This window comes from Primulina huaijiensis, chromosome 14 (assembly GCF_012295235.1).
Source record: "Primulina huaijiensis isolate GDHJ02 chromosome 14, ASM1229523v2, whole genome shotgun sequence".
In the NCBI taxonomy this organism is placed as follows: domain Eukaryota; kingdom Viridiplantae; phylum Streptophyta; class Magnoliopsida; order Lamiales; family Gesneriaceae; genus Primulina; species Primulina huaijiensis.
The window spans coordinates 13,098,728-13,112,533 of NC_133319.1; the positions used below are offsets into that span (position 1 = coordinate 13,098,728).

Here is a 13,806-nt window from a genome sequence, read left to right on the forward strand (position 1 = left end):
TTATTTAAAGTTGATACATCATTATGAAAATGTTTTATTTAAAGTTTATGCATCATGAAAATATTTACGAAAATGTTATTGTTTAAAGTTTATGCATCTTCTTGAAAACGATATTTTAAATACAAGTATTTTTCACTGTTGTATGTTATCTGCATATGTAGTACTTGTTATCAAGATTATGGTGTTTTGAGTCTTTAGACATACTAGGTGTGATTGATGCAGGTGATTATGATAAATATATTTATGGAGGTCTTGATGGTTGACTTTGTTGGACTGAAGGAGTAATGCCTGAAGTAAATATCACAAGTAGTTGATTTAGTAATATGAGATTACTAAATAATTAATGATTTTAAAGAATAAAATATGACATATGTTGGTCATATGAAGTCCAAATGATTTGAAATTTGGATATAACGTAGAAAACTCAAAAATATAGAATTTTCATGTTTTGAGTTTTGAAAAATTTGATTGTTTGAATGGTCCAAAGGGATATGCCGTTGTTAAATATTATATATTATATTATTTTATTAATATAATATAATATAATATAATATAATATTAAAAAAAAGAAAAACATTGAAGATAAATGTGAAACTTACGTATATAATGAATTCAATTCATCTTCAACGGAGTGAAACTCGAGAGGAGAAAGAAGAAAAGAAATAGGATTTTCGAATTTTCTTTTCGATCTTGTGATTTATCAGTTTATCCAATCGACGAACTGATTTCAGTTCTGTGATCGTTGACACGAGGTCTTCGATGTGAGGTATAAATTTTATAATTTTGGTGATGTTTGAAATTCGTCGATTTCTGGAATAAATCCGATAAATTGTTCAATCATACTGAAATTGAAGATTATTGAATAGTGTATGACCTTAACGAAGCAGAGAAGATTATTGTGTTGTTGTTTTGAATTATTCCTAATTGATTATAATTAGAGATTTTAATTGTTGAATTTAGATTGGAGAGTAGTTTATTAGTTGTTATTAATTCTTATTGTATATTCGGAGTCTACGAAGTATAGGCTTCACGTTGATATAAAGTTTTCGCAATTTGACAGATGTTGTAAAATAGCCTATTATTTGATGTTAAATTAATTAGTGTGTATTTGATGGTAGTATTGTGAATTAAATACACTAGAATATTAAATTGATGAACGATAAGAATTTATAATCGAGTTTATATGTTGTGAATGAATTATTGTTGGGCTATTTGATGTTGTATATTGAGGATGTTATGATTGTATTGATACAATGATAATGACCCGATAATGGTTGTTGAATTATTTAGATACACCACAAGTCTCGGGATCAAAAAAATAGCCAGATTATATATATACGCGATTATCAGGTCCGTATTGGCGTACGAGCATATGTTGTTATTGTTTAGTATTGATGAATACTATTGCGTTGAACGATGATAAATTACTGGTATTGGGTGATTTGATATTATATCCGTTGTTGTTTATTATCGTTGATATTGTTGGCTGTCGTTTGTTGGGAGACGTCACGTTGATGTTGTTCGTTCGACGATATTGATGTCGCCGGTTAATGGTTGTTGAATTATTTAAATACACCACAAGCCTCGGGATCAAAGAAATAGCCAGATTATATATATACGCGATTATCAGGTCCGTATTGACGTACGAGCATATGTTGTTATTGTTTAGTATTGATGAATACTATTGCGTTGAACGATGATAAATCACTGGTATTGGGTGATTTGATATTATATCCGTTGTTGTTTATTATCGTTGATATTGTTGGCTGTCGTTTGTTGGGAGACGTCACGTTGATGTTGTTCGTTCGACGATATTGCTGTCGCCGGTGTTGGGGTGCGACGTATCGTCGATGTTATTCGTTCAACGATATTGCTGTCGCCGGGGTGGGGGTGCGACGTATCGTCGATGTTATTCGTTCGACGATATTGCTGTCGCCGGTATTGGGGTGCGACGTATCGTCGATGTTGTTGTTGCAGTAGTATGAGAGTGACGACGTTGATATCGTTGGTGGTTTGATTGTCCAGAGACAGCAAAGGGAGTATTTCTGTTATCATTCCAGTTATATTTTATATTGTTGATAATATAATTCTTATGTATTACGATGATGATTGTTGTGTATGCTCACCTTTTGGGAACTGTTTCTGTTGGACAGGTTACCGGACTCTGCTGTGAGACAGGATAATGGTGAAGGACTAGGTGTGTCTAGTCAAACAGTCCTGTAGTTGATAGTAGATAGAGACAGTATAGTTTATTGTCTTACTTGAGTTGTATTTGTGTATTTATCATACTATTTCTGCTGCATTGACGTAGATAGTGTGGTGATTGCACTATTTTGTCGTATATGCATTATATTATTACGTCGTTGAAAAGAAAATTTTTATGCATATGATGTCACATGTTGTATAATTACGTGGCGAGGTTTGGGGCGCCATAGAAGGTGCACATAACCCGAGGACCGACGCTAGTTTTCCGCATTAATTATGGTTTATGATTTCAAGTTACGTTAAATATATTTTATGACTTTTATTTATTTATTTATGAGTGGTTTTTGAGATGTTATAGTATAGGTTATACTTTTCAAATAAAGTTTTTAGGTTGGTAAAACGTTTGACGATTTTATGCTTTAAAATATTTTCCTTTTGGTTTTTAAATATTAGTTGGATGTTTATTTTTAAAATGGTGACAAGATATTTTAAAGTATTTATATATATATGTATATTTTAATTAGGGAGATTAAGGAGAAAAAATTTTTTAGCACGATTTAAGAAAACGATTAAGCACATGTCTCACAAAATATATCTTCTATTGTGAAAGTTATATACATAACAACCTCAAAATTTTCATGAGTTGCTTTGAGTTTTTGCTTAATTAAGATATAACAACTCCACTAATTTAATCTATGCGAATTATTAGCAACCAACATAAACGAAAGAATAAAATATAGCATTGAGTGTAACAGAAATAATTATCACATAAAAGAATGTTAATGAGAAGAGGCAAATATGAAAATTTATTGGAAATTTCCAACCATTGCTGAAGACAATATGACTCCTCAACAATTAGAGAAAATACAGTATGGGGGTCGAGTCAATTGCTTGAGACTTATTACCACATAAAAGAGTGATATTTATTTGTGAGAGTAAATTGACGATGCTTATAAAAAAGAATCTTAGAACACCGAATAATGAATATGAAAAAATATGACAGAATAAAGAATTGTACAAAAAATAAAACCTTGATTAGAATAAAAAAATTGAGAAACATTCCTACGGGAAAAATCGAAACTAACATTCATAAGGGATATATCGAAACTAATATTCAAAAGGTGTGTTCTTTTTCGAGATTCTGGAATTCAAACGATAAAAAAAAAATTTGGAAAGAAATAATAAAGTGTAAAAACATTACAGAATAAATGGAAAAAATCAAACCTCCAAAAATTTGATGGGTTTGAAGCGGGATAGAAGATCGATCAAATTCTCAGAGACTATAACTTTCGAAGGAGAGAAATTCATCTTACTAAACAGAATGGATAAATCCTTAGATGCTACCGTGTAGTCAGATTCGAAGTTATCAAGACTTAATTCAAAACATTGGCGTAAAAATGAAGGCAAACCAAATAAGATACATGTTCCAAATTTACCAGAAACTGATCGGATTTTCGATGTCTTCAACGGGTTGGTGTTTTTGTTGTTCTTTGCACGAAAATTGTTTGCGTCCTTTCAGAAATTTTAGTAGAATTTTTATGCTTGAAAAAGAGATTTAACCTAGGTCTGAAAAATGAAGAAAGTGGAGTGGAGTTTTAGCATGCCGAATGCAACACAACGCCGGAAATCCTGCTGTCAAGGAATGTGAAGCTCTTGCGCTACTTCAAGCTATTACCTGGATCAAAGAAATGGAGCTTGCAAATGTGATTTTCGAGCTTGACGCGAAAAATGTTGTCGATGCCATACAAAAACCCGACAGATGATGATACGGAATTTGGATCTATTGTGCGCCAATGCAAATCTCTTTTAAATCAAGGAACACTGCTCTCGATTCAGTTTGTTTATAGACAAGCAAATGCAGCAACTCATGCTTTGGCCCGAGCGGCTCATTTATATGCTAGTCCTTCTACTTATTTTGAGATTCCACATTGTTTGATTGAACATTTGGATGATGGTTGTAGTTCTTTACATGCTTAATGAAATTTCCTTCAAAAAAAAGATATTAAAAAATATTAAATTCTAAAGATATTAAATAAATATATATAAATAAATAAATAATAATAAAAATATTTATAAAATGTTAAAATCTAAACAACTTACATGTAATCAAATATAATTACATCTATATTTTTAAATAAAAAAATCAAAATAAGTTCTAATACTACTAAAATAATATTTTTAACAAATTTTAAAATCCAAATAATCATATATAAACTAAAAATAAAACTTAAAATATAAAAATAAATATAATAAAATAAATTATATATATTTTTAAAAAAGTAGTGAACCAGTCGGACCGGTTTTTGACCGGTTCTTGATCAGTCCGACCGGCTGTTGACTGGTTTTGAACGGTTCTAACCGGTTTGACTATAAAAACGATTTTTACACTAGGTCCGGACCGGATCCGTGAAAAATTTTCGATCGAATTGGCCGGTCAGGTTTTAGAAACAATGATAATGCATGGCCTTTTTAAAGGTCTCGAATTAGGGATGTTCAGAAACTGAACCATATCGAATCAAACTATAAAATCAAATCAAACACCACATGGTTTGGATCGATTTTCATATAATCACGGTATATTTGGTTTTAAAATCCGTCAAACCTTAAAAATTAGTTTGATTCAAACTTTGGATAAAAAGAAACCAATCCAAACCAAATGCATTAGTATGAAAAAAATTATATAATAAATTTTATTAATTTAGTGTAATTTTTCTTGGATATAAGTTTATTTTATTTGATTTTTGGTTTCTATTATATTATTAGTGAGCTTTTGTAAGAATAAAATTACATCGTGAATTTATTTGAGATTACAGTCCAAATACATAAAACTACAACTCTAAAAATCTAGGTTCAAGTTACAAAATTCAGCAACATTCATAAGCATTTTAATGAGAGGTTTTTATTTATAAACATTTTAGTCTACAATCAAATAAATTGTTCACTCTAATTTTGTTAAATGTCAATATCTACTTTTTCCAAATTACAATATCTCATGCATTAATTCATTATGAAACTCAAAACTTTAAATTAGTCATCTAAACTAGACCAAACCGAAATTCATGGTTGAGGTTGGTCTGGTTATAAAATTTTCATAATTTAGTTTGGTTTGGGGAACGTATCAGACATCCTAGCGGCAACTCTATCATATGGAGCATTGGTTTATCTATGTCCGGTAATCCGATTACATTCAGGCATAAAAACATAGTTTGAAAATAGATAGAATTCATATTCCTGATAAATATTGTGGCAAAAGCACTTCTTGTCAAAACAGGGGCCTACAACAAAGATTACTCTCGAGAAATTTCAATACATGGCGTTGATTGCATTGAAGATTGGCATCGACTGGTCATATATACTTTTCAGAACACTGTGAAATGATCAAAGTAAATGGCCAATCGGAAGGATTCAGGCTGCAAGTATGTTACCTACTCAACTTAAAGAAGGAACATTTTGGAATTACAGAGTCATTGCATCCCAAGAAATGGCTCAACACTGCAACTATTGCAGATTTCTAAAGTGAAACAGTTCTTCTTCAACCACAGAGGAACCACTGATACTAAGAAAGTGGCTCAACATTTGAAAAAGAGGACACCAGATAGGCACTGGTGAAAAGGAAAATGGTCTACACATAGACCGATGAAGAGGACAACAGAGAGGATGTCCCTATAAAGCAAGTTTTCACTAAGCTCAAGACCTTCGACCGCCTCATCGAAACGGTCGGATGAGGCTAAGAATCCAAAGAAGAATCAAACGTGTTTCTGAAGTTACTCAACCTGTTCCGGTCCCGCAAGTTCAGCCCATTCGACCGATGGCTGATATTTGAATAATAGAAAGCATCTCTTCTTCTACCGTTCTTACCCCATCAAGATATACTAATTAAGAACAAAGGAAAGGAGAAGATACACCTGCCTTGAAAGACTCCTTCGACGGTCAAGACAAATGTTGCATTAACACTGACTCAAGTGTAGAAGACGGTTGACAGAAAAATGAAGATGTTCGACAAATGGTTTGAACATCGAACTTCTGCTCCTTCAAGATCATTCTTAAGGAAAAGCTGTTGAAAGAGTTGGCCACCCTAGAAAGCCAGATGCTAGACTTGGTTGAGACAGAGGATATCTAGTTAGCTCTCGGCCGAAGAACTTTTATCGACTCACACCGGAGAGAAGGTAATCTGCTATTGATTGTTTTTCGAAGAGAAGAAAATTGTAATCCACAAAATTAAACAGCTCTCGATGAAGCGGTAAAAATCGCTCACTTTGAATTTAACATTCTCTCTACTGTCTATAAAGTTGGTTCCAAAACGCAATAATTTTAAATGTGTTAACTACAATTGCCAAAACTTTTGAGATATATGTTGAGGCGGCACATGCTATGATTGCTGAAATGGGGATGGAAGAGGAAGCTGAAGATCTGCTAAGAAGTCAGATAGTGGACCTTCGACCGTCGATTTCATGGGTCAAACATCTATCTCAACTGCACAACAACCGGCCATTGAAGTACTTGAATCAACAACTGACACTACACCTAATCCAACAGTTGGTTCTACTTCTGACCAAACTGCTGACACCAAAACAACCGACGTACATCTGCACCAGAAGGTATATGTTTCTTCTTCTCTCCCCACTGATATACCAGGTGTCATTCCCACTACCGATGTACTGGAGATACCACTACAGGAAGTCCCGTTAACTTCCGTGGATGATGTGGTACGATCAAATCTTCTCCCAAAGAAAATACTACAAGTTTCCAAAGTCTGTCTCCGGTGACCATTTTTTAAGAACAACTATCGAGATCCTCTCCAATTCAGCATCAAGATTCTCCCGTTCTCTCATCTCAACCGGTTGACACTGATATTCCAAATGATTTCTCCCCCATTATCCCCACTTGTGAAGGTGCAACTGAGGCTGATCATATCGTGCATGAGGAGGCAAATACTGAAGAGGATGTCGACCGGTCGAAACACTATGATGACACCGGATCTCCCAAAAACAAAGATCAGATTGAGGCTAATGCTCATTTTGCATAAGTCTTATCTCATATCGAGAAGGTCCCATAGTCTTATGATGGATTTTGATGCTCATCTGCTTGCTTCTGATCATTGCATAACCAATCTATGTCGATCCATCAATCGAAATATTTCCGATCTTCATAGGGATGTTCACTTAAACATGATCGAGTTTCAATCTTCCAAAAGATCCTACGATGAAGCATTGGTCACTTAACTGGTCAAACTACGCAAAGTAAACAGAGGATTTACACTCGCATTGACTGTCTTCAAGCTTCCCTCGCACTCAAATCCAAGAAATGCTTGATTTTGTACAAATGAATGATGCCAAAAGAAAGGGGAAGAATTTTGATTCTCATATATCATACACTGCACACCAGCTCCTTCTTCAAGACATTATAAGATCTACAAGGATCACTCAGAACTTGAAAACAACTATTCAACCGTTTTATGTCATATATAATTTGAGTAGTCAAAAACATCTTGAATTTTAGGATTCATTCTTTGTTATATCTATGGTGTTTTAGTTGTTTGACTGAAAGTCTCAACCATTAATAAAGTTACTAAGAATTTCAACTTAAACAGTGGACAAGACCTAAGATTGAAACGTGTTGTTACAAAAGATTTGTAAAACCAAGTCTTATAGTGAATTTCTTCACAAGTGAAAGAAAGAGAGACATAGAAAGATTTTGCAATCAAACTTCCATATACGTGTGATTTACTCATCCTATTGACTATCTATATTTAAGTATATGATATCAAAATAATAATCGGACTGTTCTTCCATACTATTTTTGTTGTTGTCTGATCATTTCATTAGAATTGAGAAAAATAGATGTTGTATAGATAACACTATGAAAAATTGCTTGAAAAATTTTTAAAATGTTTATTCACCATCTTCTAAACCCGCCACCTATCTTAACAAAAACATTTATATAACATTTTTCAATATTCTTAAAAACAGATCTCAGCAAAGTTTCCCAAGATCACGAAAATGAAAATAAACTTCATTTATTTTGTTTTTGGCACACACACAACATAGAAAGAAAAGGAAACAAGAAATTCATCTTCTAACACGCCAATATTCAATTGGAACTCAAATTAATCAATCTCCTCTCGCAATTAAAGTAAGCAAGAAATCTTTGTAACTTCCATTGGCTACATCTTCGATTTTGTTTGCAAGACTGCCACCATATTTCTCACTGTATTCTTCTTTAATCTGCTTCATATCGTGATCTGCTCGTGTCACGATCACTCTCGTCACCGCGTCCTTGCTCGGCTCGTCGGCATCACATTTCAACGATTCACCCAAAATCTAAAATTTGAAAAAAGGTTTAATTTATTATCAATTGATTAAAAAACATGAGCTGAAGATACACAGATTAAACTTAAATCTCACCTTGGTAAAGTATGTTGCGGGAATGCATAGGCATTGAATACTCTCTTTAAGCAAGTCACCCTCAACATCCTATCAAACAAATTGTTACCAAAATTATGTAATTGCAAGATAATCCAGGAGAGTTTATTTATTTAATTTGGACATTTTTCCCTTTTTGAAATTGATAAATCTGATTGAATTTATACCATTTATTTTCTTAGCTAATGTATAAAATAACTCTCTATTATATATACTATATATACTATATTATTAAGTTTGAGAACTTAAAATACTAATTTTTGGTGTCATGATCTGTTTTAATAATAATATAAATTAATAAAATGTTAAAAATTTTATTCGTATATAAAAAATTAAATTCTCTCATTATTTTTTATAATTAATTTTTTTCATTTAAATAAATCAATTAAATTATAAAAAAAAATTTGTGAAACATGTGACGCATGTATCAGTGCAAGGGATACCTCATCCAAGTCTTTGCCGTTGATTTCCTTGTAATATTTGTAAACATGGTTGAGATGGATTATGCTCCTTGTGGACATGACCCTAATTAGTAGCTCCGAGTCACCTTCTTTGATCGCACTCGAAATGGCCTTCGCCTCTGTTTTCGCAAGTTCTTCGCTCACTTTCGGACCTTCGTAACGGTAAGAGCTAACCAGAGCAATCAAAAGCTGCCCGGAAAATGAATTAAAATAAATAAAAAAATTTAGTGATCTTTTTCGTGATAATCAAGGGCGAGTTTGGATACAGAAGTCATTGACCCGAAATTATCAGGGTATTCTTGATAATGACCTTCTGGTCGGGGCCGTGGACGTGAAACGCGACATCTTCCTCGATGGAACGATGGAAGAGGGAGTGGTAGGCTTTTCTTGCACCTAGCAACTCATCAGATGATCTCGTGCACGCGACTTCGATGAGTATGTTGTATTGAGCAGATCCTAGCTTGTTCAACGATTCTTTCAGTAACCGTGCATCCCTCTCCCAAGGATGCATGGTCCACAGAACGATTGCTTCCTGCAGCATTCACAATTTTGCAAAAAAAAAAAAAACTAAAATAATATGCATTTTTCTATTAAATCAAACATTATTCTAATTAATATATGACCTTGATACGCAAGAATTCATTACGAAGTTGCGTCACATGTCGATCGCTCCACCTTTCGAATTGTCGTTCATCTTCGATGAAGAAATCGCGACTTCCCTTTCTAAATGTTTTTCTTTGCTCTGGATGCCATTTCCCAAGTATTGTTATCAATGTTTTCTCATCAACACCAAGCCCTAAATGATAAATCAAAGATAATATTAGAACATGGTTTTATTCATATATATAAAAGTAAAATACTGAATGATCATCAAGATTGATAGAATTTCTCGATCGGATTTTGACATTATTATTGCAAATGAGCTAGAGTTACGAATCAAAATAAAAGATCATCGAAAAGAAAATAACCAAATTTCTATAGTACGCAGCTCCAAATTAAATTTGATTTAACAATTTCTCTTAAAATGAAACCCTAGAGTCTATAAAATTGATAGAAAAAAGAACCTGAGAAGGCTTTGGAGAGTGCTCCATGCTCATCGGAATCCGCCATTGATGCAAATTTGGAAGCTCTGTACTATTTTGTTTGTGAGTTAATGGGTTGAAGAAGAAGGAGAACTATAAAATCTTCGGTAATGGCAATGCTGGATTTATACTTAAGTTTTGGGGTTGTTTTCGTCATTTCGAAAGTCCTTCCTTATGTGGTCAAGCCATCGGTTTTATTAATTGAATTTGTGTTTCCGCCGTTACGTAATGCGTTATTATAATAGAATGTATTAACTTGATCGTATATTAATGAAGAATGAGTCTCAACCGTCTCACGGATCTTAATTTGTGAGACGGATCAACTCTACTCATATTCACAATAAAAAATAATACTCTTAGCATAAAAATTAATACTTTTTCATAGATGATCCAAATAAGAGATTTGTCTCACAAATACAACCCGTGAGACCGTCTCATACAAGTTTTTGCCATTAATGAATGAAACCAGATTATCCCCCACTGACCAAGAAAGACGAGTTTTATTCAATTTTGATTTTTTATCAGAGCAATGAGTATTCAGTTGAATTTTATTGATGCATAGCAAATTTACGTTCTTCTTATGACTAGCGTGTATGATGACAGTTTTCGAGGAAAATCACTTATCTTTATGCATATTTATGAAAAATTATTTTATGTATGAATGCAGATTATGCAGACTGTGTTTTATGAAAATGATAACAAGACATGCATGCAGTGGCGGAGCCAGAAATATGGCTCCGTCTGGTCTGGAATTTTATTTGTGAGTTCAAATTTTATTTCAGTTACAACGTTATACATGTCTTTGTTAGTAATATGACTTTCATGCATGTATAAAATAAAAGTTTTATCCATTAATTGGTGAAAATATAAATATAAACATACGATTCGTCATGATCACTTCGTATGAGTTTTGTGTAGTAACAAAAATAAAGAAATAAAGTTATATCACGGCTAACGTTTAATATGTTATAAGTCTGGATCTCTTTCACTAGGAAAATTTGCAGCAACACAATCAGTAAGCCGAGACAATGATGAATCATTTATTCATAAGACAAAATTACTTTTATAACAGTATTTTATGTTGACGACAATAGTCTCTAAGATACAACGACTTCGAATCGAAAGTATGCAACACTACAAACTCTTGATAAAAGTGAACAAAAATACGCAGAAACTTTTAAGGAGGAAATGAACGAAAAGGAAATGTAGCGAATATGTCTAAAGTTCTGATTAATTCAGATGGAGCGATTATTTGTAGCATATTCACCAGTTGCGTAGAAGGAACACAACCTTGTGGATATGAACGCAACGTTCTGTGATAAGCCAATGGACGTAGTGTTTGGTCCGAAAGCAGCCAACCTTCTGTGATAAGCCAATGGACGTAGTTTCTGATTAGAAAGCAGCCAACTTTCTGTGATAGGTCAAGGGACACAAAGTTTTTCGAATTAGTGAAATATTTCACATAATTATTTAAAAAATAAATACAGCCAAGATACCTCATCTCACCTTACCACGCCAAGCAGGTCGTGCGCATGTGTTTCACCGAGACCCAGTCTATCAGCGTCTCCTTCATTTCAAAAATTTCTGATACCTCTAAGAGCCCAATCTCATATTTCAAACTTAGAACTAATAAAAATAAGTAAGACTTTGTTTGACTTTTAATATGAGAAAACTCTATGTCCCATTTCATTCAATATTATGAAATAATACTTATTAACTTTTGAAACAATGATAAAGAGGTATGAAAATGCGGAACATATTGTTTCAAGTCAAACGTGGATCAAATTTTCATACAGCCAAGTTTGATGTTACATAATGTTTGTGTATTATTTTTTAAAAAAGTTTTGTCCATATTATCTTCACATTTTATATGTTGAATTGAACTAGCTGGTATGAAAATGATGTACAATTATTGCCAACGTTATCATATCATTGAATAATGTAGTACTTTTTCTACGAGATAGTCTCGCGTATACATATTTGTGAGACGACTCGACCAAGTTCATACGTAGAGTAAAAAGTAATATTTTCGACATAAAAATTAATATTTTTCATAGATCACATATGAAAAGAGATCCGTCTAAAAAAATTGACCCGCCAGATCGCCTCATAAAAATTATTGTCTTAATTTTATTTGTTCTCAACGATATTGTGCAAAATATTTGAAAATATTTTTATCTTATTTTTAGGGTTTGGAATTTAGATAGCGTGACATATTTCTATGTGGAATATCGAATAGTTAAATGTTGATTGATATCATTTTTAATACTACATCTGATGATCTACCCTCGTTGCGATTCCTACGGGGGATGGTCTCACTCCTCCGAAAACACACATCCCTTATATTTATGGATCCTAAGGTTCATGTTACATCGGGTGAAAAATATTAAATCAACGTCAATCAATGCGACAAATGGGAACATGGAAATTAAAATGATTTGACAAATTAATTAATTTTTGGTGGAAATTGGAGTTGGACTCCAGCTAGCTAATTAAGCATGTTTTAAATAAATTTTCAACCGCTTTCGAAATTGTAATTTAATTTCATGTCATTTTTATTATAAAATATATTAATATTGAAGGGACCATATAAAATTGGAGTTTGGAGAATGATGGGCATGTGCACGCATTAAATTGATTATATGACAAATTTCTACATAAAAAAAAAATCATTTAGACCAAAAACTTTACATGTTAAAAGTCGGGAATTTTTGTTTTTTATTTTAAAAGAAATTATTTTTAATAAAATATTAATATAACGAAGATTTTCTTATCTTCGAAAGAAATCCACTTATTATTCGACTAATAATTTTTACCAAAAAAATAATTATTAGCCTGTAAATTATGAAATAATAGAGCATGAATCGCGTGGGATTAACAGATGAATGAGATATTTGTGGAGTCCGATGTTCTGTCCGATTTATGATTTGTCTAGCTGTTGGGTAAGGAAGTCATGTTCCATTAAATTACTATTGTCCCCCCTTCCATCATTTTTTGTTTTCAAAATTTATGTCATGGTCCCATGGATAAAACTATTTCTATATATGATATATGATATGTTGCAACTCATTGTGTATATTTATATACGTATCGATGAGGTAGCACGAAATATTGTATACCCGATAGGTGGGTGTCATCTCGTCGATGCTCACATAAGTATGTACGGTGAGCGTACAACGTAGCAAAACTGTACGCATGTATACATTTTGTTTGAATGTATAAAAAATTTATATAATTAGCATATAACCCAACAATTATATTATACGTAGGATTGAACGTTTGTTTCTGTTACTTAAAAACGATATTGTTGATTATTGTGTCAGATCTAAAATATTTTAAAATGTACAACATTAGAGGCGTTACATGTCAATTCCTCTCATCCGATGGCAATTATTGTACTTCTTGCAATCTATCAAAATCGAGAACGCGACCTTGATTCTGATATCAATTATGAGATCGAACCCTTATATGTTTACTAAAAACTATAGTTGGTGGAAGTGATGAAACTCAAATGTTTAATTTAAACTGAACAATAATGACGCAAACGTTAAGTGTCGAATGATTCTTATATGGGACAATTATTGTATAAAGATATATTTGACATGATATAACATATATGTAGCTGGTACATATATA

General features: G+C 32.7%; 1 protein-coding gene across 1 annotated transcript; it reads right to left on the minus strand.

The window, feature by feature from the left end:
- Positions 1–8,205: 8,205 nt before the first annotated feature.
- On the minus strand, positions 8,206–10,311 carry LOC140956440 (annexin D4). The gene is made up of 6 exons (XM_073413160.1): positions 10,153–10,311; positions 9,712–9,884; positions 9,399–9,620; positions 9,071–9,277; positions 8,610–8,678; positions 8,206–8,525 (listed from the first exon to the last, which is right to left on the minus strand). The coding sequence occupies exons 1-6, from the start codon at positions 10,196–10,198 to the stop codon at positions 8,316–8,318; spliced, it is 927 nt and encodes a 308-aa protein (XP_073269261.1). The 5' UTR covers positions 10,199–10,311; the 3' UTR covers positions 8,206–8,315.
- Positions 10,312–13,806: the final 3,495 nt, after the last annotated feature.

Coding starts and splice junctions, on each gene's coding strand:
- LOC140956440 (XM_073413160.1), bottom strand. CDS start 10,198: ATGGCGGATTCCGATGAGCATGGAGCACTCTCCAAAGCCTTCTCAG. Junction 8,679..9,070: donor ACGGCAAAGACTTGGATGAG/GTATCCCTTGCA, acceptor TTTGTTTGATAG/GATGTTGAGGGTGACTTGCT. Junction 8,526..8,609: donor CCGCAACATACTTTACCAAG/GTGAGATTTAAG, acceptor TTCAAATTTTAG/ATTTTGGGTGAATCGTTGAA.